The sequence below is a fragment of the Aptenodytes patagonicus genome, chromosome 2, assembly GCF_965638725.1.
Source record: "Aptenodytes patagonicus chromosome 2, bAptPat1.pri.cur, whole genome shotgun sequence".
NCBI lineage: Eukaryota > Metazoa > Chordata > Aves > Sphenisciformes > Spheniscidae > Aptenodytes > Aptenodytes patagonicus.
Genome location: NC_134950.1, coordinates 43,539,139 through 43,565,955, shown reverse-complemented (window position 1 = coordinate 43,565,955; position 26,817 = coordinate 43,539,139). Strand labels below are relative to the sequence as shown.

The 26,817-nt window shown below is 40.3% G+C and overlaps 1 protein-coding gene across 5 annotated transcripts in view; it reads left to right on the top strand.

Annotated features, from left to right (window-relative positions):
* The window catches only part of LYN (LYN proto-oncogene, Src family tyrosine kinase), a 56,051-nt gene that overhangs the window by 5,498 nt on the left and 23,736 nt on the right, over positions 1 to 26,817 (top strand). For 3 of the 5 annotated variants that reach the window (XM_076329695.1, XM_076329693.1, XM_076329692.1), the window contains exons 2-8: positions 16,204 to 16,340; positions 17,568 to 17,616; positions 17,709 to 17,814; positions 18,165 to 18,263; positions 18,373 to 18,476; positions 19,948 to 20,097; positions 21,388 to 21,540. In XM_076329695.1, the coding sequence (XP_076185810.1) occupies positions 16,209 to 16,340; positions 17,568 to 17,616; positions 17,709 to 17,814; positions 18,165 to 18,263; positions 18,373 to 18,476; positions 19,948 to 20,097; positions 21,388 to 21,540 (793 nt within the window). In that variant the 5' untranslated portion in view covers positions 16,204 to 16,208. Of the gene's footprint in view, positions 1 to 1,422; positions 1,499 to 16,203; positions 16,341 to 17,567; positions 17,617 to 17,708; positions 17,815 to 18,164; positions 18,264 to 18,372; positions 18,477 to 19,947; positions 20,098 to 21,387; positions 21,541 to 26,817 lie in introns of those variants that run through there. The other 2 variants (XM_076329696.1, XM_076329694.1) reach the window with 2 other exon arrangements.

Here is a 26,817-nt window from a genome sequence, read left to right as displayed (position 1 = left end):
ATGAGGGGTGTAGGAAAACCTGCCTTTTAAGCAACTCTTCTGCTGTGTTGCTGGTGTGGCACTTTGTCTTCCTTTTTCTGTCTTGCGAGGTCTTTGCTCTGTCGCTGATTTCCAGCTGTACTTGCACTGGCTGTGAGAGAGATTGCAGCAGCTGTCCTGGCACCAGTGGAGAAGCACCGGGCCATACTGAGGTGAATGCTAAGCCAGTTTCTCTTGGGATGTAGATAGCCTGGTTGATGGTTTCTGCTAGGCAGGCGGTGGACAGCAGTACTGCCACTAGGCCTGACCAGGAGAGCTTGCCTCTTCTGAAAATCTCCCACTGAATGTCCTTGGTAGCAGTTCCCGTCCCTCTGCCATGACACTTACCAGTGTGTCTGAAAAAGTCTTAGAGCCACACTGCTTCAAATGTCTTCATTAGTAATAATGTCCTGTTTGTTTGGGGCTTTTTCTCCCCGGTTTCCTGGAAAAAGCCATGTTTCAGTCTTTATCCTGCTGTAGCAGTACTCCCTTCCTACCTCTGTTTCCTTTTTTGCTCTCCCATCGTTCTTTTATTTCCCCAACGTCATTCTGTTGTTTCTTTCTCTCCAGCTTTGTCTTCAGGACTGTCAGTGGTATAAGCTGTTTATTTCATCCTTTGATTTAGATCTCTGTGCAGCAACTTTTCTTTTTCCCCTTCCAGAAAAGTAAGTCTCAGCACCTTTCATAATATAATTATCATTTGTAATCTCCTTGTGCTACCTTATCAGGGAATGTGCGCCCATAAATATGTACCCCCAGCCTCTTGAAGAGGTGTGAAGTCCAATGGAGTACAAACCTGGCAGTACTAACGTGGTCTTCACAGTGTTTTAAGAAGCCTGTGCCTCCTTAAAGGGCAGCTTTGTACTTCTATAGATAGCCAGCAAGACTCTTCTACCTAGAGCATGTATTATGTGTAGGTGTGATCTTTAAAGCCAACTACCACTGTTTACCACATCTGATTTAAAACGGTGACCTCAACCTGACTTGAAACAGGTTAGTTTCTATCTTGAAGATGGTCAGCGTGGATTGTCTGCTACCCCTTATGTCCGCCATTCTGCGATGTTGCTTTGACATTCTCTGATCAAGTTTCATTTCTGTTGTATGCAGGAGGTTTTTCTGTGCTGTGTAGTGGCACGTGTAAAAGGTTTTTGAGCCAGCGTTGACCCTCCTTGTAAATCCACCTGGTTTAGGGAAGCAGAGCGTGGATTTATTGGCATGTGTGCTGGCCTGTGAAGAAGAAACCAAGGCTTGGTATTGTGGGGGTGTGGTGCTAGGGCAACGGCTCTTGTTCCAGGATTTCCGTGCTGTGCTCCTCAATGTCGAGATGCCCCGTACGCTCTGTCCCCACAGAAAGTGAAACTTAAGAAATTTAGCTTTGGGAAGGCAGTGCAAGTTTTGAAGAACCAACTTCAGCAGAGCTGGTACCAGCAGAAAAAAGATTTGGCTGGTGGAGTGAACAAGTGGGAAAAAGGTGCTTCAGGTGAGATGCTTCTGCTCTCGATGGAGCATTTGAGCAAGTCTGAGGGCATTGGATACAAGTGTCAGAAAATGCAAAATTCAGCATTTGAATAGCTTATTTGAATTGGAGATCAGAACAGTATTATCTTCTGTAATGTATTTGACTATGTACAATGGCAGTCTTCTGCTACGTTTAGATGGGTGAAAAGTCCTTTTCCTTGCTCCTGCAATAAAAGCAAAAATATCAAGATGCTTGGTATGGTATGACGCAGGAAAGTAATTTCTCCTTTGAGCACAGAATACAGTTTCAGTGATGTGACTATATTATGTTTATTACATGTGGTGTATCTTGTCATACTGATTGAGATTATGTGCTTTCCTAGGGACTGTAATTGTCTCTACCCCATTAGTTATCATCCTTTGCATTCTTCTTTGATTGTTCTTTCTCCTTTTATCTCTCTGCTTCTGCAGTCTTCCCTCTTAATTTATCTCTCAGCATCAACTCCAATTCTGACTTCTCAGGGATTTCAGCCTCCTCTCCTACACCTTTTCTCATATGGTTTGTGTTGTCCTGAGAACTTCCCGTGCATGCCTAACAATGAAGCAGTCTTACTGGTTTTTAAAACATCTCCTTTGCACAACGCTTAATTCTATGGAATTAAAATGTAAGTGCATTGTGGACTCATTACAGTTCTCCTGAAACAAACTCGGGTAACCATTGTGAACACTGATCTATTCTTACTTCTTGCTTGGAAAGTTAGCTGCATGGGCCGTGAGTGCTAAAGTCACATATAAACAGTGGGGCTTGTGCACAGTCTAAGATGTTTTTGTTAGGTACAGTGTAATCACGTGGCCTGCCTATGAGCTATATATTTGATATTTGAAGTTACAAAGATTATAAACTTTAATGAGCAGCCAGTATGGTCGTAATAAGAGTGCTGTAAAATTCTTGCAGTCTGCAGTATGAATGTGAAAATAATTCTTGTCATGGACGTCCAGTTTACCGTGAGTCTAAATCTGCCAAAATTATCGTGCGTGCTGTCCTACTCATTAAGGTCCGTGTCCTGCACTTTGTTTAGAAGGTCTTGGCCTGAGTCTCTCAAAGTCCGTAGAGCTCGTGCAAGTTGTGTGCAGGCACTTAGAGGATCAGAGCCTGGTTCAGTGGAACTGGCTACAGTTGTAACTGCTAGGTCTTCATCTGCTGTCAATTCCAAGGCTCTTGACCATTAAGCTGGACTAGAGGCAACAGAAAATACTAAATGCTGTGCAATCCAGTAACGATACATTGTGAATACAGCAATGTTGGTTGTTTTTAGAGAGAGAAAACAAAAAATGTCAAGGCAAAGTCAAAATAGTAACAGCAGTCAAAGTATTAATTGGTTTCTGAAAATGAAATAAATTAACATATTGAGCAAATGCAACATGCTTCTTCAAGTCAGTCCTCCATTCACAACTTCTATTTAGTGTAGAATAACTTCTCTCAAATATAAGATGACTTTAATCAAGTTAATATTCTTGCATAGCTGCTGTCCCGGTGATTTGGGGAACTCTGTGTTGATTCTCGCCCTTGAGAAAGATCATCTGCAAAGACATACAGGCGTTTAAAATCCAAGGTCTCCAGTTCTTCCTTGGAAGGTTTGAAGCACGAACAATCAAGTGAACCGTCACACCAGTGATTCACAACCCTCCCTCAAAACAGAGTTCCCAGATTCCCACTCACTCCTCTCTGAAAATGGAAAGAATGTGAAATATTTTTAATTTTGGTTAACTTTAAAGAAACTTCTTACTCATGATCATGTGTACAACAAATGCGAAAAGCATGCTTAGAAACTTGGATGCAAATTCTTACTCCACGTTCATTCAGTGACATATTTCCTTTTACACTCTTACTGTCACCCCAGCTTGAGCATGTAGTTTCACAAGACTTTAACTAAAGTGTGCTTCAGCCTTTACATGCCAGGCTTTCAGACCTGAATCAGTGGCAATTTGCAGTCCTTCAGGATATGTTTGGTAGGCTTACGCAGTGTCCTTGTATCTATGCAAAAACCCCTGATCTCAAGGACTTAATATAAAAACCTCCAAAAATTGCTCACGATATAGTTCATTTAGTTGTATTTATCATCTTTGCAGCAAACTGTTGGTTCAGACAATATCCTTTGGTGCCCCTGCATGTATCCCAAATTGCAACAGTTGCTTAGAACAGTTTACTAAGCTGGGCGAGAAATCAATTGGAACATGCCTGGTTTAGGTTCATGCCCTCAAAGGAATAAAATTAACACAGGGTTTAAAATTAAGTAAAATAAATGAGTTATAAATAGACTTCTGTGAAGTGCCAGAACCTGGAGTACAATCTTACACCCTTGAAGTTAAGGGAGGTTCTGCTACTTACATCAGTGAGAACAAGATGAGGTGGTTCCTCACAGGAATAGTTACAGTTAGTGCTGAATGTTCTTCTAGTATCCCTGTAAAGATTAAATAGCACAAAACTTCATTTCTGCTAGTGTAATTTACTGGCACCAGATTCGACATTGTCTGATTTTTTTCGAGAACTCTTGCAACTTCCTCTTGCGACTTAAGAAAACTTGTCCAAGGTTTGCAAACTTCCAGGAGGAACTGGACTCTGAGTAAGAGTGTTAGCCCACATCAGCATGAATGATTTAACCCCAAATTTTCATCTAAGCTTAGAGTTAATTCTTAAAACCAGTATTACATACCCCAGCACAATGGCCTGTGTTTCAGGAGGGTTTCTCTGTGTGTATCTAATGCTGTACAGCTAATGAAACACAAAACAGTCTGCTGGAGAAGTAACTTTTTTTGCAACTGAACTATATGCTGGTGTTTGAAAAACAGGGTGAAAAAAACCCCCTGTTTTTCTTTTGTGAAATTCAGCCCTTTAGACAGATGCCCAAAGCATAATATGATGCTATTGTAACAAGAACGCTATGTTTAAGTTGCAAGTTTGGTCATGAGTACTTGTCAGCCTTTAAACGTGGAGGTGACGGCAGATGAAGAAGCCCTCCGACCAATGGACCAGGATGGTAAATGCAGTGTGGTGCAAAGTAATATGAGTTACAAAATGACCAGGCTAGTACACAGCCAGGATCCATTGACACAGAAGTCATTCTGCACTAATTTATTCATAACTATCTTAATCTGTGTTGAAAGCAGATTGTAGAATGCATAAAGCCAGGTAAGGTTTTTAATAATTGATTTATTCCATGAGGATATAGTTACCTGAATTTGAGAGAACAAAAGCTAATATGCACTAATGATCTGCTCCCCCTTTCCCCCTTTTATTAAACACACTGAAACCAGAAGATGAACCCAAAGGAGAAGCGGTATACTTTCTATGAGGCCACCCTCAAAACCTTCATCAGGGCTTATTGGCTGTGAATTTGCTGTCCTCCATCATGTTTTCATTGACATGTTGTGATAATTTCATGATCTTTGAGTTCTGTTTACAGTATAGCAATGGGTTTGAATTACAGGCACATCTCAAAGCAAGAGATCACCTCTGCAAAAGACTATTGCCAACAGCATCTTTAACTAGTTGAAGGCCACATTCATAAATAACCATCTTCTCCCCTTAGTCATAGTGGCTATTAATGATTCTCCCTAACAAATGTCCTGTCAATACATTCATCTGGGCATGTGGAGGTTGAGCATTAGGCTGCCTTACTTGAATGAGATGAAGGTTTCAAGTATCAGCTGCTACCTGCAAACATACCTTCCTATGCGCCTTCTGGAGGGGGCAGACAGAGTGACGAATTTCAGTTGAAGAGCTAGCTGGGGTACAGCCTGGTGATGATATTAAAGAGACACCTTAATTTTCCCCAAACTCACTAAATGTTAGCAAGCTGCTCACTTCATCTCATGTTGTCTTCTGAGGCTCAATGGAACAGAGAGAAGCTAACTCTCATTTCTCTTTCATGTATCACGTAGTAAATGCAGACATTGGGTACTGCACAGTAGCTCATGCAGGGCCACTTGTTACTCAGTGTAATTTGTTTGTGTGGCTGTGCCTTTGGTTTCAAGTACATTGATGGATATGTTGAAATCAACACCTGAGCAAAACCACTATGTGTATGAACTAGGCCTTTTGGACTGACGTAGAAACCCTTGTTGCGTGCCTCTCAACTACACCTTGGTTTGGGAGGTAAAGTGTGTGTGTGTGAAGGAGAAGGGGAGAGTGAGGAGCTAGGTAAGTACTGTTGGGAGTGAAGAAGGATAGGTCCCAGATCTGCGTTCTCCAAAGAAACTGTGTGAAGCTTGTCCTTCTGCCCTTCTGTTGCAGTTATGAGGATGACGTCATTTGGGCTACTCCTGAACCTCACTCCAATACCTCGTCATTTTTATGGGTAGTTTCTCATTTTCCTATGCCACAGTGACTGCTGTAGTCATTAAAAAGGGAGGGGAGAATGATTCTTATACTACTGGTAGACATGGACATCTATAAAGCTCAGGGCAAATATTAGACTACTGAAACTTTAGCACACTGCCATTATTGGCCAAAGTCATCAATTTAAAGCTGGAATGTAGACATAGTCCTTGGTGTTTGCTAGCTGGAGTGGGACACTTCCTAATGCTTAGGAAAAATGTCGATCCTTTTCAGTGTAGTGGTTTGGCCAAATTTTCATCTGGAAATGGAGATTTGGTTATATTGAACTGCTGTTTGTCATTACTGAGGTTTTTTACCAGTAAAGAAAATGACATTTTTACTTACAGTTTGCATGACGCTTTTAAGTCTGTAAAGTATTTTGGGAACCTTCCCTTTAAGTTGGTTAACATGTTGGTACAGTTTTTCTCTGTTCTATTTCATATGATCCTTTTGAAGAATTTGATAGAGGTATTTATTCTGTTATGTCAAATTAAGATGTTATTTGACCTTTTCCCCTATCTTCAAAAGATATAGTACAGTGGAAAAAAGTTGAGGAAATGGAAGATGTGGTTGCCTGAGGGTTGGCAAAGTGAATTAATTCATTGTTGATATTGATTCAAAATTCTGGAGGATGCAGTTGAGGCAAATGATTGTAATAAAATGAAGCGAGTGTTATAAGGTCAGAAAACAGATGTTAGCTTAGTGTAAGACTTGGTTTAAAATTAGTGCCAAAAATACTGACTACACGAATCTGGAACATTTTCATAATATATAAAGTCTATTATGCAATGTTAACAAAATTACAGTCTTGTGTGGATTAACTTTCTTGTGTTTTGGTATTTTTCTTCAATTGAATAAACAAGGATCAGTAGTTTGTATAAATTACATTCTGCTTCATTTCAATGTAATGTTTTGTTTCAGAATTTTATTTTCATCCTTTTGCAAGCATTATAATATTATTATACTACCACGATGACATTAGTTATTTCCAGTGTTTCTTTTTTATTTTTTTTTATTTTTTTTTTTTTAACCACTGCCAAAATTCCTGCATGAAACCAAGCTTTTAACAAATCCAGACAAAAACTGTGGTGGATTTATAGAAAAATAGAAGATGCTTCTTTCTTGGTCAAGGCTCCCCACCCCTGTTAGAGCTACCTTTCATGTCATCAACTATGATGATATTTATTATACATTATGCTATCATTTATGAGTTCCAACAAAGATCACGTATCATTTAGCTGAGCACTGAATAAACTTATCCTCTCCCCAGAGACTTAAAGGCAAGACAGGCAAAGGTTGGACTGTGGATTAGTATAATTTGAATATAGAAAACTCTTTGCCTGAACTGATACCATTAGTTTTACCAAAGCACTCCTGTTTCAAAGGCTGCGGAGGGAAGTACATAATCCTCAAACCTCGCCTGACCACACCTCATTACTATATAACTGTATATATAACACTTCATACTTGGAGTTTGAGATGCGATAATTTAAGTCACTTATTTTCCATTTAGTATAGCAATGTGTTAATTAATGTTGGTTATTGCATAGCTAAAATGCCTGGTCTAGTAAGTAAAAAAAAAAAAAAAAATTAAAGATGGGGGTGGTATAGGAGAAAAGGTTTTTCCTTGTACGATGCGATTGTGCTGCTCAAAACAGGTCTGCCTTTCCCAGAAACACATCAATACAGCATCAATACAGCAACTCCACGTATTTTATCTCACCAGAAGGTTCCTGTTCTTATGTCAGCTGTTGGGGGATTTTTGCTGTACGATGTAATGCACAGTCCACTTCCACTATAGTCAGATGGCAGCACACCTTTTTTCCCTGTTCTAACTTCAATTTTGATTTAAAAAATGTTTAAATTAGGAAGCAGACTTGTGTTATGAATGTTGCAGAGTCCTACCCCTGATTTCAATATGCAGACCAATGTGGGAAGGGAAAACAGGACACCAAAGGGTGGAAGAATGGGTGTCGAGAATGTCAATGACAACAGTAGTCAGCTTGGTAATGAGTTCAAGAAAGGATTCTGCCAACCCAAATTGGTTTAGTTAGACTGAGATATTTGTGCACTAACGTCAGGAATCTGGGCTCTGAAGAGGAGGAGGAGAAATACTGGTGCAGGGCTTAAAACTGAATGTTGCAGAAGAAGTAGAAATGTGACAGATTTGTAACTGTAGTAGGAACGCAAGTGTTGGAGAGCATGAAGGTGATAGGGTGATGCTTTCTGTAACTGATATAGGAAAACCATAAAAAATAATCTGAGATAGAATGGACAAAGTAGAGTTTGTCTTGGTCGCAATTGCTAAGGAAGGAATTGTGAAAGAAGCTGAACGGGGTAGTGGTGCCTGTCGGCTGCACTTCCCCAAACTGTTGGCAAGACCACTCTCTGTTGCCTAATGTTACATTAGCATTAAATTGAGACTTTTTTTTTAATACTTTCATTTGCAATGCAAAAAATAGGAGTCCCCTTGTGATATTAGGAAGCATTAGAAACACACAGGCGGCTGACAATGTCATGCAGAAAGAATTGTCTGGCAAAATAATTCAGAGAAATTTAATATCAGGGTGTAAGGTCATGCCACTGGAGATACAAAAGTCTGCTGTGACAACCAGTTTGTCATTATGAAAAATGAGACAGCCTTGGATGTCTTAACGGATCGCAAGATTATTATAAAAGGTTAGTGTGATGAAAGTGTGAAAATAAGTTAATTTCTGGAATTTATTTGGCAACATATTTCTGTAGATGGAAGAAATATTAATACTATTTGCTGCAAGGCATTGCTGAAAGTCATCTTGGAACACCTGACCAATTCCAGCCTCCCATCCCTAAGACGGATGAGTTCAAACTGAAACAGATGTGGAGAAGGACTCCTAGCATAATCGGTGGAAATGGAAAACACTGAGAGGGCTTGGTCTTTAAAGGCTAGAAAAGAGGCTGAAAGAGATCTGACTTCTTCCTAATCGCCCGAGAGGATGAAGGGCTAAATGCCATTATTGTCCCCAAAACGTGCTTAAGACTGGGAATTACGAGACATCTTCCGAGCCAAGTGGAGTGAGGTTCTGAAACATTTCAGCAAGAATACTTTGTTCTTCCCCGCCACCACCCATTAACCTCTCTAAACATGGAGCATGGCAAACTCACTTCTGAGCTTGTACGATGCAGTTGTGCTGCTCAGAATGTGCCTGCCTTTCCCAGAAAGTAATTTTTAGTCCTGTGCTCTGATCATGGGTGATAAACTAGATAGCTCTGTTATCGTGCTCTATAGAAAAGCACCCTTGGAAAATTTAGGGTTTGACTTAAATGAGAATAAGTTTGAGGAAATCTCACAGTAACGTGCTTGTTGCATACTTTTCCACTACAGTAATATTTGGGTTTTGATGGTTACACTGGGGATTAACTCGTTTCTCTTCTTTGCCTGTTTATATAGATATGTATGTCAAAATATTATTTTAGCTTTGTCTCACCTTTTCCCAAAGAAAGACTGAAGCAGCTAAAGAACTCCCCATATTTTCTTCTTTTTAAAAAATGCTGTCAGCTGGACTACTGCTTCTCACATCACAGGAACGACGGGAGTTCACACTGGGCAAGTCTGTCATAGTTAAACACTGAGTAGATTTAGGCTATCCGTGCTCCTTTTAATATGCATTGCAGGGAGCACATGGTGATTTGTGCTCAGGTGTGTTTGTGTGTGTATATATATATATGCCCATGTATATGTGTATCATATAAGGGATAAATTCAGTTTGGGAGGCATAGAGAAGATGTAATCTGAACCTACAGAAATAAGCTAAATTAAAAAAGAGATTAGAATACACGAGGCGAGGAGTGACTGAGACATACACAAGCGTTTCAGCAGAAAGGCAAGGGAAGAACAAAATGCTTGAGTTCCCCTAGTTGGTCTCCAGTGCAAAAACAAGATGTAGGAAGTGAAACAAGCCCAAGATGAAAGCTGACCCAGGATTTCTGTGTTTGCAAGAGTCTAGTCTGATGAAAGTTACCAGGCAGTCAGGACTTACAGTAAAATTTAAATGTGTGTGCATATATAATATTATATATATTATTAAATATATATATACATATTTTATATATTTTTAATATATATATGTGATGAATTGCAGTTATAAGAACAACGCTGAACAAACCCAAAACTGATCATTTTTGAGACAGGTAAGGAATAGGAATCCACTTCTGTTCGGTTGCTCTCCAGTTTAATTCTTTCGCATTACTCCCAACCACAGATAATTTATTTTTGTCACTCTTATTCTCACTCCGGTCTAGTAGCACATCTTCACTGGCACAAATATATGTAGAGCAGTACTGATGAGGCTTTGCTGAGCCCTACCACCTCAAATTAAACTCCTCCTCGGTGTTCCTTGGAGGTTGCTTTGCCTCCTTGTAGTCCCAGTAACAGAGGTATAGAAGATCGTTGCAACACTCAGGTACCACAGGTGATGTGGAAGCAGATCAACAGAGAGTGGACGTCAGCAATAAAGGTTAAGATAAATGAATTCCTTAAATTTAAGATTTTTCCCATTTTTTTCATGGACTGGGAAACTTGAGCAGTTGATTGAAGTGATGTAGAAAGTTGGATGGGGTACTGAGAAAGCCGGTGTTTGTTACCGTGGGCAGAGTAGGCTTACAATTCTTCCTCCCCAGCAGTTTTAGATCTAAGTTGATCACTCTGAGTTTGTTTGTTTTTCGAGACACTTCTGCCTTGACCTTGAGGGTAATGCAGAGGAGTCGCACATTCTCGATTATTCAGGAGATCTGATGAAGGCATCACTGTGTTACCTCTGGCTTTATAACTTGTGAAGTAGCAGCAAACCAGCTGGCATTAAAGGCCAGAATGAAACGTCTAAAACAGAGGAGCAAAAAGATATTCTTTTCAATTTTTGAAAGAGGTGTTAAAAATTAAAATTATTTACCTGTCTGCTCTCTAAGCTGCTTTAAAGCTCCAGGTTTAAAATGAGTTGTTTCTTCTATATATAGGTGTAAACAATTCCTTCCTGTCCTTTGATTCAGAAGCTTAAATATAGAGCAACATTCAAGACTCAGAATAATTTGGGGGTCTTGATTCTTTAAATTTTTTTTCTTTATACTTCTTAATGCACTGTCTCTCTCTTATTTGTACTGCTAAGGAACATCTTTTATATATATGCGTATGAAATTTTGTGGTTTAAATGAAGAGTTTACTGCTCATAAACCTTGTAATTGAATACAAATTTATTTTATTTATGTACCTGTTAAAATACATATGTACATATCTGTTAAAAGCCTAAGCCACCCACAGAATTGGTGTTTATATATATGATTATTGACCTTTTGAACAACAGATATTTATTTGATAAAATAGAGTTGCTTCTATACTCAATGTTGTGGTTCTAATTCTTTTAAAAGTTACTTTATTATTGGAAAAGCCAAAGTATAATCTATTTTAGTTGATTTTTAAAAGTTTGCATTTTTTGCAAAGATTAAAATGAAGCCACTTTAACCTGTTGAAAAATCTGTGAGGATTTGAGAATCATTTTCATGAAGACATGACTTCAATCAAGAAAAGCCCAGACATGTCAGGTGGATTTTTAGGAAATGGTTTCGAATGTGCACCATAAATATTGTATGTAACAGAATCACAAGGAGGACAATAGTTGTGACCATGAGCAAAACGAAAAATGAGATCAGCTTTGTAGAGGATGCAAAGGGTAAGTGCTGGGAGGAAACGAAACCTCAAATGCCGCTGATGGTGGATGGACAGGCGATGGTGACACGAACCTTGACTGCTTGCAGTAGGAAGTATTGTGGCTTTAGACACGTTACTCTGCTGGTAATGCAGCAAAAGGCAGATAAAGCAATAGTATTTTGGGGATAGACAGCAGCTTTTAATCCTGGAAAAATGTTGTACTAGTTTCTGACCCCCACTCCCCCAATCAGTTTTGGAACTAAGACCCAAGTGCTGCTGTAGCAAGACAAAATAGGGGATTCAGAGGGAAAATTCAAGGCAAATGCCTCTGCAGACATCAAAATCGGTGTCTGGAACAACCTGCTGCAGAGGCTCTGCGTGATGGTTCTTATGGATACTCCTGTGGCTTTTCAAAGGGTGCCTGAGCTTAGATTCTTGTCACCAAGCTGCATACGTTAACTCAAGTACCTCTTTACCTTTTAGCCATGAAATACCATATGCTCTTTGTTAAAAGAGAAGCTGTTATATTTTAGATATGTTTATAAAAGTTAGCAGCTATGTTATATAGAGTTTCTTTTAATTAAATGTTTATCTTTCACCTCTAGAGGTGTGGACAGGACAATAAATGAAAAGCATGGATGAAAAGTAGTGTCTCCTGTATTACAAAGCTGTTGGAATGGGAAACGTCTGAGTAGGGACTGGCAGCATTTCCTCTGATGTCTAAATTATTTTTATCTCTGACGAACAATAATGTAGTTTCATTTGTAATGATTCTGCGCGGTCTGGATTGCTCTTTGCTTACCATATTCTCTTTCTCTTTATATCTGCACAAAATGCTTCCTTGATGCTCCTTATGATACGGCAACAGAGAGCTATGCAAATAAATGTTTTACACTGAGTGAAATATTTTATTTATGCATGAATGAACTTCCCCCCTTCAGATTTTCCTTATGACTACTGTATAAACTAAGAAAGTTGTACACTGCATACACATTTTGTATTTCAAAGCTTTTTTTTCGTATGGGTAATTTGCTAGGGTCGAACGTTTGTGAAGTTCGTGGTAATGATATAGCGTTTTGTATTTTGAAACCCATTACAATGTGTGTTGACTGAAACTCTCCCGTCAGTGCCCACTGTTTATACTGGCCCTATGAATCTTTACTTTGATACCGCTCTCAAAACCCTAGGAAAGACCCGGATCAGATTTCAGTAAAAATATATAATACAATGCTGGAAACAAGTACATCTGGCATTGCAGATGAACTGAGCAGTCACTGAGTAGAAGCTTTTGAAACCAAGACAGTTACGTTTGCTTTGGGCATAGGACAGATTTTATGGAATTTTAAATGTGCAGTCCAGAACCCAGTGCACACAGCTTTACAGAGGGCTAGGATGTACAGAAATATAAGATCTTGTGGCCTTTGAAGAGTTCAAAAATCTTTTGTTTCACAGTATCGAAAGAACATGTGCTCATTGATCCAGTTTCTATTGCTTAAAAACTATTTTTCAACTTCGTTTATGCTTTGTCTCCACTGTCTGCCTATACTTGTTTAGAAATAACTTAAGGTCAGAAAATTAAATCTTAAATTATATATGATATACTTAACTATATTGATATATATTAAGTGCTAAACATTTGTTTTATGTTGTTGCATATTTTTCATGTGTTTCTTTTGCAAGATTTAAGAGGCTTGTTTTATAAAGAAACTAAAAGTCTCAGGATGTGTCTACATTAGCATTTTAGTTAGATCAGGATCCCACTCCTGAAGCAGTTGCCCCGACTTGCTAGGCTGTGGTTTGTGTTGTGGAGCAGAGTTGGAGTACAAGAACGGGACTGCTTTAGGAAGATGTAGCTGGGGCTTATCTTTAAATAAACCCTTGCTATGGTCTTGCTCCTACTGAATGTTCAGTCCTTGAGGCTATACTGGAGTGAAGGGGGCAATAACCCCCCTTGAAGCAGGTATGGGCTTCAGCACCAACTGTTGGGGCTATTTGCTCATGTAGACCTAGCTAAGTCCTGTGAGGACTACGGGCTTTCATCTCCATGAGGAAAAAAACAAAACCAACAGTGCTTCATGATGAGGCTGAGGATCTTCTCTTTGTTTGGTGCCATCACATGTGTTATCTCACATACTGTATTTGTGTGATTTCACACGACATCGAGTGGACTTCTGTGGGATTACGGAGCACCCGGACATTGGCATTACTGATCCGTTGTTGTTACTGTCACGAACAAATGCTAACCTTGAGCTTACCAGCACAACCTCACAGCAGGCTTAAGTTACAGCTGTTCTTGTGCTTTAAGCTGCAGAAAAAAGCCGAGTAAAAATGGTTTTCTCTGAGTTTACACCGGCACTGGGCAAGCTGCAGTCTCTAAAGATACCTTCAGCTTTCTTACAGCAATAGGGAAAGGGAATTTTGGCTGACAACTTAGATCAAATTACCTTATGTCCTCCACTTTAGCTGTTTGTTCTGTAGAAGCAGAACTATTCAAGAGCAAAAGGTTAGCACTTAGGTGGCTAAATAACTGATCTTGCAGATGCAGCAGGTAATTAAACACTGGGCTTCCTGATCTCTAGGGTGAGCAGGCAAACACCAGCTTGCCTGTCGGTGTACAGAAATTTCCTATGAACCATTTTGCTACAGAACAAGAATCATCCATATATCCACAATGATAAATAAATAAATAAAAACCTTCTCAGTATTTCAAAACATTACTAGTATGTAACCCATGTAGAGCTGAGAATTTGGAAAAATCTCCTAATGGGTCTTCTCACAAACTAAAATCAGCATTAAAGATACTTGCTTCTAAGGGAAGATCCTGGCTGAAGGTGCCCCCCAGTGCCTTCAGACGAGTACGGGAACACTGAAATGTTGATACACAAGAAAAGGAAACTGTATTCTCTGCCTCTGTGGGATGGTGATGCCTGGTCAGTGCCTATTGATTTTCTGTATTTTTCCTTTTATTTTTAATTTAAGAGAAGATAAGAAGGGGAGCAAGCAATGAGTTCTCATGCTGCTTTTAAACCAGTATCCCAGTTTACTGCATCACTGCTGAAATTTTATGGACGCCCAAGATTTGTTGGCGATAGGTGACAGATAATTTGCAGAAAGGGAAGGAGAGGAGATACCCTCCTCTCATGTTTAGAAGAAAACGTTCAGCCTGTGGGTAGGACAGTGCATCTGTCATTATGTGGTCCTTCCTCAACGGCAGGATGGGAGATTATATGAAGGCGATGTGGGAAGTTGAGACCTGCCACGTGGGAGTGCTTGTGGCCTTGGTTTATTGTTATAGTAAGTTAAGATTATGATTTTTATCAGTATTGTTACAAAAGTACAAGTCTTAATATGGACCCAGACCAATGTGGCTAATTCTTCTACCTACAGGGGTAGGGTGTGTAAGGTGCCATCCCACTGAAACAGTTGTGTCTGCAAGTGGGACACCTCTACTGCTTTAACTGTTTACTATGACGACCTTTTCTGTCCTAGAGATGAAGGTAAAAGTGAGATGTAGGGTGTTACAATCTGCTTTAGCTTCTCCAGCTGTGTTTTAGTCAGCGCTGGTTTACTTGAGTCTGTATATGCACTGAGCTCTTATTTTAGGTTTTACATTGTTCTTCAAAGAACTGGCTTTAAAGATTAATTAGGGCAGGGGGGGAGTGCGAGCGTGTGCCTGCAAGGGAAAATGTGACTGTGAACCTAGCATTAGAGCACTGACCTGAAAGGAGGGAGAGAGAAAGGAAGAAGAGGTTTGCAAAGCATTCGTAGTGGGTTCTTTGAAGAGTAAGTATAATTACTCTCCTCTGAGGGAGGAATATAGAGGTAATGTTGTATATGAGCTTGCTGAAGTAATATGTAATTACATCATGGGATTAGCAGTCAGGTTCCAGTCATGTAGATGCTAACAGCTGTATCTCATCTGATTTAGCATGGATGCACATCCTGAGAGAAGGATTATCCTTCTAAATTGTATTGAAGAAGAAATACTTCTGTGGTGATTTGCCATCACTGATACACACATCGGCTATTTTAGACTGCTGTAACAGGCCTGTTTGAAGAAGGAGATTCATTATTGAAGGTCACGGTAGCAGCGTACCTGCTATGGAGCTGGGACTGCACGAGTCATCAGCCTCATGTGAGACGGGGATGCGAATCAAACTGAGCTCCCTGTTAGACTGGCATATGCAAAATGAAGTGGGGAGATACAGGTGTTGCTAACTCCAGCTGCAGTTCTCATCATTTGGACTGGAATTTTTTCCTACATCTTCCAAAGCAGCCTTTTCTCTAAAACATACAGAAATAAGCTGTCACTAAAGTAAATATATTTTTCTTATATCTATTCTGAAGCTCACAGAAGTATCAGAAAGATGTAAGGGGTTTTGGAGGGGAGAGATTGGGGAGAAAAAATGATAAATCTGAAAATGTTGAAATGGTAAATAACTAATTTGAAGTATTTACTTCATCTGTGGATTGAGACAAGAAATCATTTCTTTCCTTTGCAGCAGAAAAGAGCTTTCAGTGCGTGTTCCTAACCTTCAGTTGTTCTCCCCGTGAACTATTGTGTATGAAAAGGAAGCACGTTTTTGCTGCGTAGCCCAGATGATTGCATGGGAAACAGCTTGGTTTATGGCATAATGGTTTTTGTTTAATACCTTTTTTATTCCAACAGGAAATATGGGATGTATAAAATCAAAAAGGAAAGAGAATCTGCATGGAGATGGGCTAGATTTGAAGAATCAACCAGTACGTAAAACTGAACGAACTATTTATGTGAGGGATCCAACGTCCAATAAACAGCAAAGGCCAGTAAGTAGATAGTCTCAGGGGAGAATTCCAGTAGCAAGATCAAAGCATGACTGGCATAACTTAAGTTTCAATCCAAAGCACATGCGTGAAGAAATTCAAATGATCATTAGTCCACCATTGGGCTTTTAGTGTTGTGCAGTTCACCCTCAACGAATAAGTACTTAAAGAAATAAAAAATAAAAATTGGCGGTTTGTTACTTAATTACTGTGTTTGTCATAGTTTTCTGCATGAAAACAGTAATCTTTGGCAATGCTTGATCTAGATATAGCTATGTCTATAGAAGAATGCTAGGTGACTTTAGAAAACTTGAAGTAGTTTAGAACCGTTTTTAAAAGCATCGGCGCTGGGTTTTTAATAGCTATGGGATCCAGGTGATGATTATTCTATTTAAAAAGGCTGAGGTAATCACAGGCGATTTTTTACCAGCTCTAGTCAACTTTCCTTTTACTCACTGAAGGCCGCTACTCGACCTTGCACGAGGTGCGTAGGTAAGGACGGGAGGGGAGCAGAGGGCGCAGCGGTGAAGGGAGCAGCGCTGTGCTGCGGGAGGAACAAGCTAATGGCAGTTCCGTCTGTGCTGCCTGGCATTAGAAAGGAAGGGTGCTGGGAAGGGCAATCCTGTCGGGTACCAAGTGGGTTTGCTATTTTGCAGATTGACTGGTACCTTTTTTCCCCACCCTCTCTACTGTGCTGAGGAAACCGTATTTTCTGACTGCCCTTATCCAGGGGCCGTGCTCTCTGCGGGTGTGAATGACACCCTTCTCTCCCCTCTCACCAGCTGACACAGTGGACGCAGCGTGCTCTCAGTCAACGCACATCACAAACTACCTTTTTTTTTTTTTAATTACTCTTTTTTTCCTTGCACAATCTTAGCAACATAACCGTGCTTGTAGTTCTTTAGCATGACTGCTACATGTTAATAACTGTCCTGTTAAAGTGCCCTGCCTAAAGCCTCTTCAGCAGAAGTCACAAAGCTGTGAACTTCCTCCCCACAACTTGTGTCACACCTTCCCAAGGTCTGAGCTGCTCAGTTCAAAATCTAGTGGGGACTTACTACATTTTTATGTTGTAATTCGCTTTTGAAGAATGGTGGGGAAAGATTGGAGCATTTCGTTTTAATTTAAGACATATAAGATGATACCAAAGCAACTGAATAATACGTAATTGTAATGTAAGATTGTCACAAAGATCTAAAACTGCTTAATTAAAGACATATTTTATTGTAGGCAAATCCAGAAGCACAGCTCTTACCAGGACAGAGGTTTGTCAATGAAGGTACGTTTTCATAGGAATCTTACTGCTGTGTGCTATGCCCGTGTCAGCCTGTGAAATAATGCGAACGTGCCTTTGGCTTTCTACCTTTGTAGAAACAGAGGAGCATGGAGTCATTGTGGTAGCTTTGTATCCCTATGATGGCATTCATGAAGATGACTTGTCCTTCAAAAAAGGAGAAAAATTGAAAGTTATTGAGGAGTAAGTATGACAGTACTGATTGTATTGTAGTTTTTCTTTGGACTCATCTAATTCCCTTTATAATTTTTTGATATCCTACTCATAACATGAGTGTATTAATGGTAAGAGAGCTCCCTTATATGTGAAAATACAAATGCCTGTGGAGCTGTTGGTAGGACTTGGCAGCTGCCCTTGGTAACAGCGACCAAACATTGATCTGACGGAGCCAATGGCTTCTCAGGGGGCTGGAGTTCAGAGAAAAGATGCTGCTTCTCTCTCCAGCGTGGGCAAAGCTGTCAGCACAGTAGAACCCAAATAACACTTTATAATTTTCCTTTCCTGTGAATACTACTGTTGTTTCTGTTTTTCAGGCTGGGAGAATGGTGGAAAGCAAAATCTCTCACAACGAGGAAGGAAGGCTTCATTCCCAGCAACTACGTAGCAAAAGTAAACACCTTGGAAACAGAAGAGTAAGTTCTCCCAGGCTCTAAATACTGGCAAACTTCTTCTTCACCCTGGTGGTGTATCCTTTGTGGGTGGGGCAAAGAAAGGGTTCTAACTCTTTGAAATATTTTTCAGATGGTTCTTCAAAGACATAACCCGAAAAGATGCTGAAAGGCAACTCCTGGCTCCTGGAAATAGTCCTGGAGCTTTCCTTATCAGGGAAAGTGAAACATTAAAAGGTAGGCTTTGGGGTGGGTTACTTTGGAATTGATAGTAGAGTTAAAAACATACAGTCTGTCTTCACAAAAATTGGCGTCAAGTGGCACTGGGTGTGGAGTAGTCCTAGCGTGTCCTATTGTGTGAATTTTCTGCAGCTCTGTAGGAGTGAGAAGGATGAGAAAATCACCAGGAAAAGAGAGAAGAGAGTTACAGGTTAACACCCAAAGCTGAGATAGGAAAAAAGAAATGTGTGTGTGTGTGATTACACTGACAAGAAGCAGGAGTGAATGGAGAGATCTTTTCCCTTCCTAACATTTGTGATTCCTTTATCGAAGGACACTTTTCATTGTAAACAGTAGATGCTGCCTTTTATAGTCGTCCATTATTGGGTCTGTATCCATTGCTACAAGTTTTAAAATGCAGTTAGTGCATAATGAGGGTTTACAATTGTGCACTGTAGTGTGATTTTTTTCCAAAAGGTTTTTGGTAAAGGTTTCTGCTGTAGACAGAGCTCTTTATACTGAAAAGCTTAGTGAAGTCTCCAGACTCTTTGGCTGGGACTTTCAGAAAAGCGTAGGAGGTTCTGCCCCAGCGTCTGGACCCTGACAGCAGCCTGACTGGATTCTCCAGCTGGATACTCTAACACTGCATCCTTCAGATGCATGAATCCCTTCAGCGGATTGTCTGTCTATCCTCTCCATAGGGGTGGTTTTTCTGGCCCTAACACTGCAGATTCTTGATTAGGTAGCTCTCCGTAATGGGCCCATATCGCTGTTTCTGTGCTCGCAAATGAAGACAGAGATCTAAATTCTACATAGGCTGCTGGAGTAAGACAAAGTACCCCCAAAATCTTTCTGTCACTGCATCTTTGTGTGGGGAGAGAGAAGGGGCTGAGGTGGTTTCTTAGCCTTGAAAATGGACAACAAGAGTTGTATGAGTGGAAGAAACGAAGAGCTCTGTAGTTTAGGGTAGGTACTCTGCTGCCCCATCTTAAATCCCAGCTGAGGTTAGGCTCCCTAGGACTAACAGATCTGCCCTCCCTCCTGTGTGCCTCAAGCCGTCTCCAAGCTATCCTTTTGCTAGTTGGCCCATGACATCCAGCGTGTTCCTCTTCTGAAACGCTGATCTCCGAATTTCAGCTTCTGCCTGAGGGGTGTGACAGCCCTGACCTTGCTTTCCCAGCCGGTTCCACTCGAGCCGGGGCGACTTTCTGCAGAAGTGGGCGTTGGATTGTAGAGCTGTCTGGAGTATGGAACTCCTAACTTTGTTGAATAAGATTGAAAAAGAAAGTGTGACTGTAAGCATTTTGGTGACCGGTTCAGGACTGGCTATTGGTTAACTTCCTCATGTGGATTGCACAATGCTTTTTGAGGAAATAAGGGAGTAAAAAGAAAAACAGACAAGAAGGTGATTTTGTTAGGCTCAACTGTATATGTGTGGACGCTGTAGACTTTTGCTATCTGTTGGTGACCATTCTTTCTTTATCCGCAGGCAGCTATTCTCTCTCCATAAGAGACTATGATCCACAGCATGGTGATGTTATTAAGCACTACAAAATTAGGAGTCTAGACAATGGAGGATTTTACATCTCTCCAAGAATAACTTTTCCCAACATCAATGATATGATCAAACATTATCAAAGTAAGTTAAATCGGTTAGTGGATTACTTAATAGAATACAGCCATTATTTCCTGTGAAGGAAAATAAATGCTTTCTTGTTTTGTTTCAAACCTTTTCATCTTTTTTTTTTTTTTTGGTCCTAAACAACCCAGGCAAGCATGTTATCAAAGATAAAGTAAAACTGGTTGGAACTCAAGTAACGTTGTTATCATAATCAGACCTAATGCCGCTTGCTCCGTGGCATACCACTGTGAAATAAAGAATAACTTTATAAAACACCTCATCAAAGTTATGATGATGTGAAACTACAGTAAGAATTGACTGCATTGTAAATAAATAAATTCTGTATTTGAAAGTAAATTTGTATTCACAATAAGCAGAAATACGTATAGACTTGTGAATGTCTTCTTGCGGTGTTGAGTGTGGAATTGTTTTTATTTTTCCTATAAAATTGTTTGTTTGTTTGTTTATTGTGAATGGTGTTTTGAAGGAAGTAGAAGTCCACTAACTTCAAAGAAAGAAAATTGCACCCACATATAATGTATACATTTATTATTAAAAAAAAAAAAAGGGGGGGGGGGAAGGGACAAGTTTCTACCTATGTTTTAGCTACAAAAGTGACTTTTCATTCTGCATAACCTCCTGGTGGATAGCTCCAAAATACGTGGTTTTTAGTCTTGTGACTGGGAAGACAGAGACTACGAAAAATGTAGGACAGAAAATCACGTAGTGATTTTTCAAAGCCACGCTGAGGACTTGGCCATGAGATTTCACTGAGTTGTTAGACGTGTGGTAATTCTTTGGCATAGCTGGAAAACCTGAGAATTATTCTACATTTGTATTAAAGTTGTAGCTGGTCAGTGTCTGGAGAAAAAAAAAATGGTGACCTACTTATGCTTGCGTGCACATGTGTCTGAAACAATGCTACAAGAAAATTTAGTGACAAATTCAGAATACGGGTTCCAAGCTTGACTCCAGTGTGCATCTTCACCAACATACTGTCAGTAAGCAGATCTTATATTTTATTTAGTTGGTACGAATTGTACTAAAAAACCCTTAATAATCTGATGGTAACCAGATGCATGTGACGCTTCTTTATTAAATTTGTCTCTGAATACCAAATTTCAGTTCAGAGGTGCTTAAAGTTACGTGAAAGCACCAGAAAGGTTACATTTTCGTCAGAACACCTGATTATTTTGAAAATTATTTTGAGCTGGTTAGTGCACACCTGAAATTAAGTAACGTTTGTCTCAAGTTGTGAGGCACAGAAATGTAATGGACTTTGTATTTTGTTTTTTCTTTGAAAACCAGAGCAATCAGATGGCTTATGCAGAAAGTTGGAAAAAGCTTGTATTAGTCCCAAGCCTCAAAAACCGTGGGATAAAGATGCGTGGGAAATTCCACGGGAATCAATTAAATTAGTGAAGAAACTTGGAGCCGGTCAGTTTGGAGAAGTCTGGATGGGTAAGTTTATTCCTTTGGAAAGAGTATTTAAATCTGCTGAAAGAAGTGTCATTTCAGAGTCATTCAGAATAATAGTGGACATGAACCTGGTCCGATATACTTGTAAAACAGCGCAGTCAGGCCCAGAATAATCCTTCTCATGAGGAGAGAGGATTTGCGAGGGGAAAGATATCTGATATCATGGAACAAATCCTTTGGTGTCTTTTAAAGGAAAAAAAAATTAGTGAGTAAGCACTGTAATTTAGAGGGTTGAAGACAATAGGGGGTTTTTTGGTTGTGTTTTGTGGGGGAAGTAAAAGGTTATAGTAAGATGTGGCTCCTGATTCTCAAAATCAGTGGGCATCTCAGAACTTTGTTTCAAATCAGAAGGTGGTAAAGAACCTGAGATAGAAAGAAATCATGCCTTTTAGTGAATTATGTATAGAGTTTTCATCGTCCCTTGGTAAAGCAGAGGCTGCAATACAATGCATGGGACTGCCGCATTGGGTGAAAAACAGGGACACTTAATCCAAGATTATTGCCTGCCAGATTGCTGCTGAGAAAGCAGGTGATTTATGTAGTAAGAAGATTAGAGATTGATCACCCCCTACCTTGAACTATCATGCAGGTCCCCAACAATGAAAGTGCCTTAAGACTTACAAGTTGTAAATGTTAGTATATACCCGGCAAAAAATGATAGCGTTAATTGTTATAACCATAATTAGCTTTGTTTGCTTATAAACAATCTTGGTTTCTCAGCCTCAGTGACTTCCTGTGGCAAGGGGCTATGACCACTGTCCAGTCACATTCTGCAGAAATATTTAATCATCTTGCTTTTGAAATGCTGTCTATTCAGGGATCTGAGTATTCTTTTGGGTTCCATATTGTGTGTTCTGTGGGCTATTCGTTACTTACACATTTGTTACTGGTTATCATCTTATTTGAGGTAAACTATACCTTTCTCCCAGAATCTTCATGATGGTGTTTTTTAAGGCCAGATCATTGTCTCAACCCTTCCCTGTATCTCCTTTTTGGAGGTTATATTTAAATAGTAATTAAATTATTATTATAATAATAGAACGGTTTTTGGTTTGGTTTTTTGGTTTGTTTTGTTTTTAAACAAGATTCTATAGGCAGGGCATTTCTGAGCAACTTAAAAGTGTATCCCAAAACTTACTAGAAGACGCAAAGCTATGAACGGGTCTCCGATGACCCACGGGAGTGTTGCAGGCTAACGGGAATGTCATTGCTTTGAAGAGATGCTCTCATTTAGAAAAGTAAGGCATAGAGTGGTGCTGTTTGAGTGGCAATCCACACACAACTGCAGTGTCAATCGAAAAGCTCTATTTCAGTCATAGGTGCAATCTTTTGATATAAATCATGTAAAAAAAATGCAAGCAACGCATCTCTATAATACAATATAGCCAAATACAGCCTTTTATCTGCCTTCACAAAGAAAGGCTTAAGAAGCCCTCTAGCTATGGTATACATGAGTGATAATTTACATACTAGTTAAGACACGCATCAGCCATTGTGCACTTTTTTCCCGTCTCATAAACCAGGGCAAGAAACGTTTAACTGACACTGAAAAGCTATGCAAGACTGTGGCAGAAGGTGATCACCTGCTTGAAAATGTAGATCATTTTGGGAAGTGACTACTTCTGCACATACACACACAAAGGCATAAAACTTTAAAAGGGTGTTTCTGGTTCAAGATGTTTCCTCTTGTTTGTGTCATTATTTTAACATCTAAATTGGGCCTAACCCCTGCATCTGAATTGCCGCACTGTGAGAAAAATTAATGTACTGTGAAAGCGATTGCTGTGTTTCCTCTTCTCTGCTTCCTTTCTGAAGCAAGAGCAGCTGATTTGCATGGCGCAGGTCCTCTCGAATCAGGAGCGTGGTTAATCTTAGAACCAAGGAAGTTCAAGCTGGAAAAGACATAATAGGTCAGCTGTGCGGTGCAGGGTATCAACAAACACTGTGTATTGTAATGATCAACCAGGGGCATCAGGAGTTACGTGGAGGTACTGAGAAATAACCTAGTTGTTACGCTCTCCTGATTAGAGAGCTGGTTGTTACGTTCTCTCCTCATATAGAACAAAATTATTTTTCAGCCATAGTGTGAATTAGAGAGAAATATTGTTCCGTGGTTTAATTATTAAATAAATTCCTTCTTGATAAAGGGTACTTAGAATTGTGGTTTCAGAGGAAACAGTGTCCCGTTCAGAGGAACTGGGCTTTCCAGTGAAGAGAGATACGGAGCTACTGGAGAGAGTCCAGCAAAGGGCCACAAAGATGATTGAGGGACTGGAGCATCTCTCCTGCGAGGAAAGGCTGAGAGAGCCGGGACTGTCCAGCCTGGAGCAGAGAAGGCTCAGGGGGATCTCATCAATTTATGTAAATATGTGAAAGGAGGGTGCAAAGAGGACGGAGCCAGGCTCTTAGTGATGCCCTGTCACAGGACCAGAGGCCATGGGCACAAACTGAAATGCAGGAGGTTCCCTCTGAACATCAGGAAACCCTTTTTCACTGTGTGAGTGACCAAGCACTGGCATAGGTTGCCCAGAAAGGTTGTGGAGTCTCCATCCTTGGAGATACTCAAAAGCCAACTGGACACAGTCCTGGACAACTGGCTCTAGGTGGCCCTGCTTGATCAGGGGGGTTGGACCAGATGCCCTCTAGAGGTCCCCTTCCAGCCTCAACCCTTCTGTGATTCTGTGATATATGGAAAGATAGAGATAATACTGTTACTGCAACATGAAGATACGCCAGCGTGTCTTCTATAGTCTTTTCTTTTTAGTTTGTCCATAAGTACTCTTTGGGCTTCCAAGTTGACATCTTCCTCTTGCACATTTTGGAGGGAGTTAGCTTATGTTATGGGAGGACTAAGAAAACCCTAGGAACAAAAAGCAGACCCCCATATGCCCCAAGCGCTTGGCTGTGCTCCTGTGTGACCTGTGCACAGAATCTTTGTCACTTACAAAGAGGGCAGGTGAATCTCCTCCAACTCTGAAGAGTTTCTTTTACACAGAGAAAACTTGCTATAAAGGACCATCAATTTCCCAGTTTTGTCTATCTGCAAGTGCACTTAATTTCTTTCTTCATTACATCTATGTGTAATTTTATACATTTTATGAAGACTTTCTGGTTTTAGGCTACCAAGTTAGTGTTTATGTGTGTCTTTTGGGCATCAGCTGTGCTGACATGATAGATGAAAACACCATGGCAGAGTTGTGTTCCCATTTTATGCACTGCACCATGGAAGCGGTTAGAAAGCTGCAGCCTGTGCTTTCTGCCTTCACATTTAATGGGCTGTATGGAGATGAGCTATAGGGATGGAGCTACTGTTGCATTCCTCTGCTCTCCAGCTGAGTGATGGCTGTAGTTGGTGAAGGAGCGATGTGCTGACATGCAATAGGATGCAGAGAAGCTGCTGTTCCTCAGTCTCTTCCCCAGTACCTCCTGCAGTTGTAACAGTCTGAGACATTATCTGGCTTCTAACAGTGTCATACCTCCGTAGCTCAAACAAGTTGTTCCCAGTATAACCTTGCAGGGAATTACTGTGAAAGCAGAGGAAGGAGGAAGCTGCATCTTGTAGGCTTGTTCACAAAGTTGTTCATCTTCAGTCCTGGAGATCTGGTCAGAAATGGTAGGCTCAACCTCATTATTGTCTGTTATAAATTCATATCACAGCTTGGGCTGGTTAAGCCCATGCAAGAATCTGGGGTTTTGAACCTGGCTGTCCAAGAAACTACTGTCAAAAAAATCATAATCAACTCCAAAATAAATGCCTGAAACACTAACCATTTTTGGAGGATACTATTCTAACACGTAGAGAAGAATGTGGCTCTCTGTGTAAGACATCATCACATTCCTCAGACTTGCATACTATTGCTTGCATCATATTTAATTTTTAGCAGAAGTCTAAACTGCAGAGAGACTTGCTTCCTGCCATGGTATGAAAGATTTTTTTGACCATGGAGTTCAGTGCATCTGGGCAGCTTCTTTAGTGATGTGATGAACCAGAGCAGCACTGCAAGAGCAGGGTCTATGTTTTATGCATTTTTGTTCCTAGCGTGCACTGATACGATGTGAACTGTAATGCTCTGTGGTATTAATAATCCATGAAGAGAATTCTCAAGCAGGGCTAAGAGAAAAGTTAACAAGCCAAATGGAGCCATTATAGTTTATTTTATTAATGAGACACATTTTGCTTGCATCTCGTGTAAAAGATTCTCACATTTGGTAGCCCCCAAATTAGAATATAAGTAATACGCATTTTAGATGTGTATTTTCTTATGCAGCTGTTAGAAAAATCAGAGTAAATCATACCGCAGAAATACTGTTATTAAAATGAAAGACATCTAAAATGAACCAAGAAAACTTGCTGGTACATCTCATCAGTATCAGAAATGGATTTTTACAGTACATACATGAGCTGAATGTTAGTTGCAAGGAATCTGAATTTTATGTCAGGTGTTCTAGATGTAAGCAAGAATTTCATTGCTTACCTATCTTTTTGAATTCATGTTTAGGCAGCAAACTGACCATATGTTCATTCATATCGTATGGCAAGGAAGTTGCTGGGTTTACACCTGGAGCCAGGTTCAGTCCAGCCGAGGCAGACCTTAGCGAAGGGTTCAGAGCTGCAGGTACTGTATGAAGCGGGGGTGATGCAGTGCTGTAGCCACCCCTTCCCACAGCTCCCTGTGCGTCACTGGAATCCTTCTGTGATGCAGATTGAACATTAAATTTGCTGTCACCAGCTGAAGCGCTTTGAGGTCACCAGTTTTCCCTCCACCTGCGCAAAGGCTGCAGTTTCTTACCTGCACAGTAAGAGCGTGCCTGCAAAGCAGACGATCTGTATGGAAACTACCACAGAGGTTCTCACAGTAATGATAAGTGACCTGACATGAGGACTAGGACTTTGTTAAACTGGGGTGGTACAGACGCATACTAAAAAGATGCTGCCTGCTCCAGGTCTGATGTGGTCCTCAGCCCAAATCAAGCTAATGCTGGGTTTGCTGATAACGGGTGGGCGAGAGAGGTGACAAATTCCAGTTTTGCCAAACTGTCAAGGGTGCATTTTTTACAGACGCCGTTGTGTGCGCTCATGGAGTTCATGACCACCTTTCCTTGGTGTTTTGGTGTCCCATCCCTCCCAATACCTGATGAAATAAATGAACGTGAGAGAGATCAGGATCAATTATCTCTAGTGTTCTCATCAGCTAATTTGCTTTGTGTGTTACCACCAGAGGGTCAGGGTAGGCCATTTTCCTGTAGAAAACATCAGTA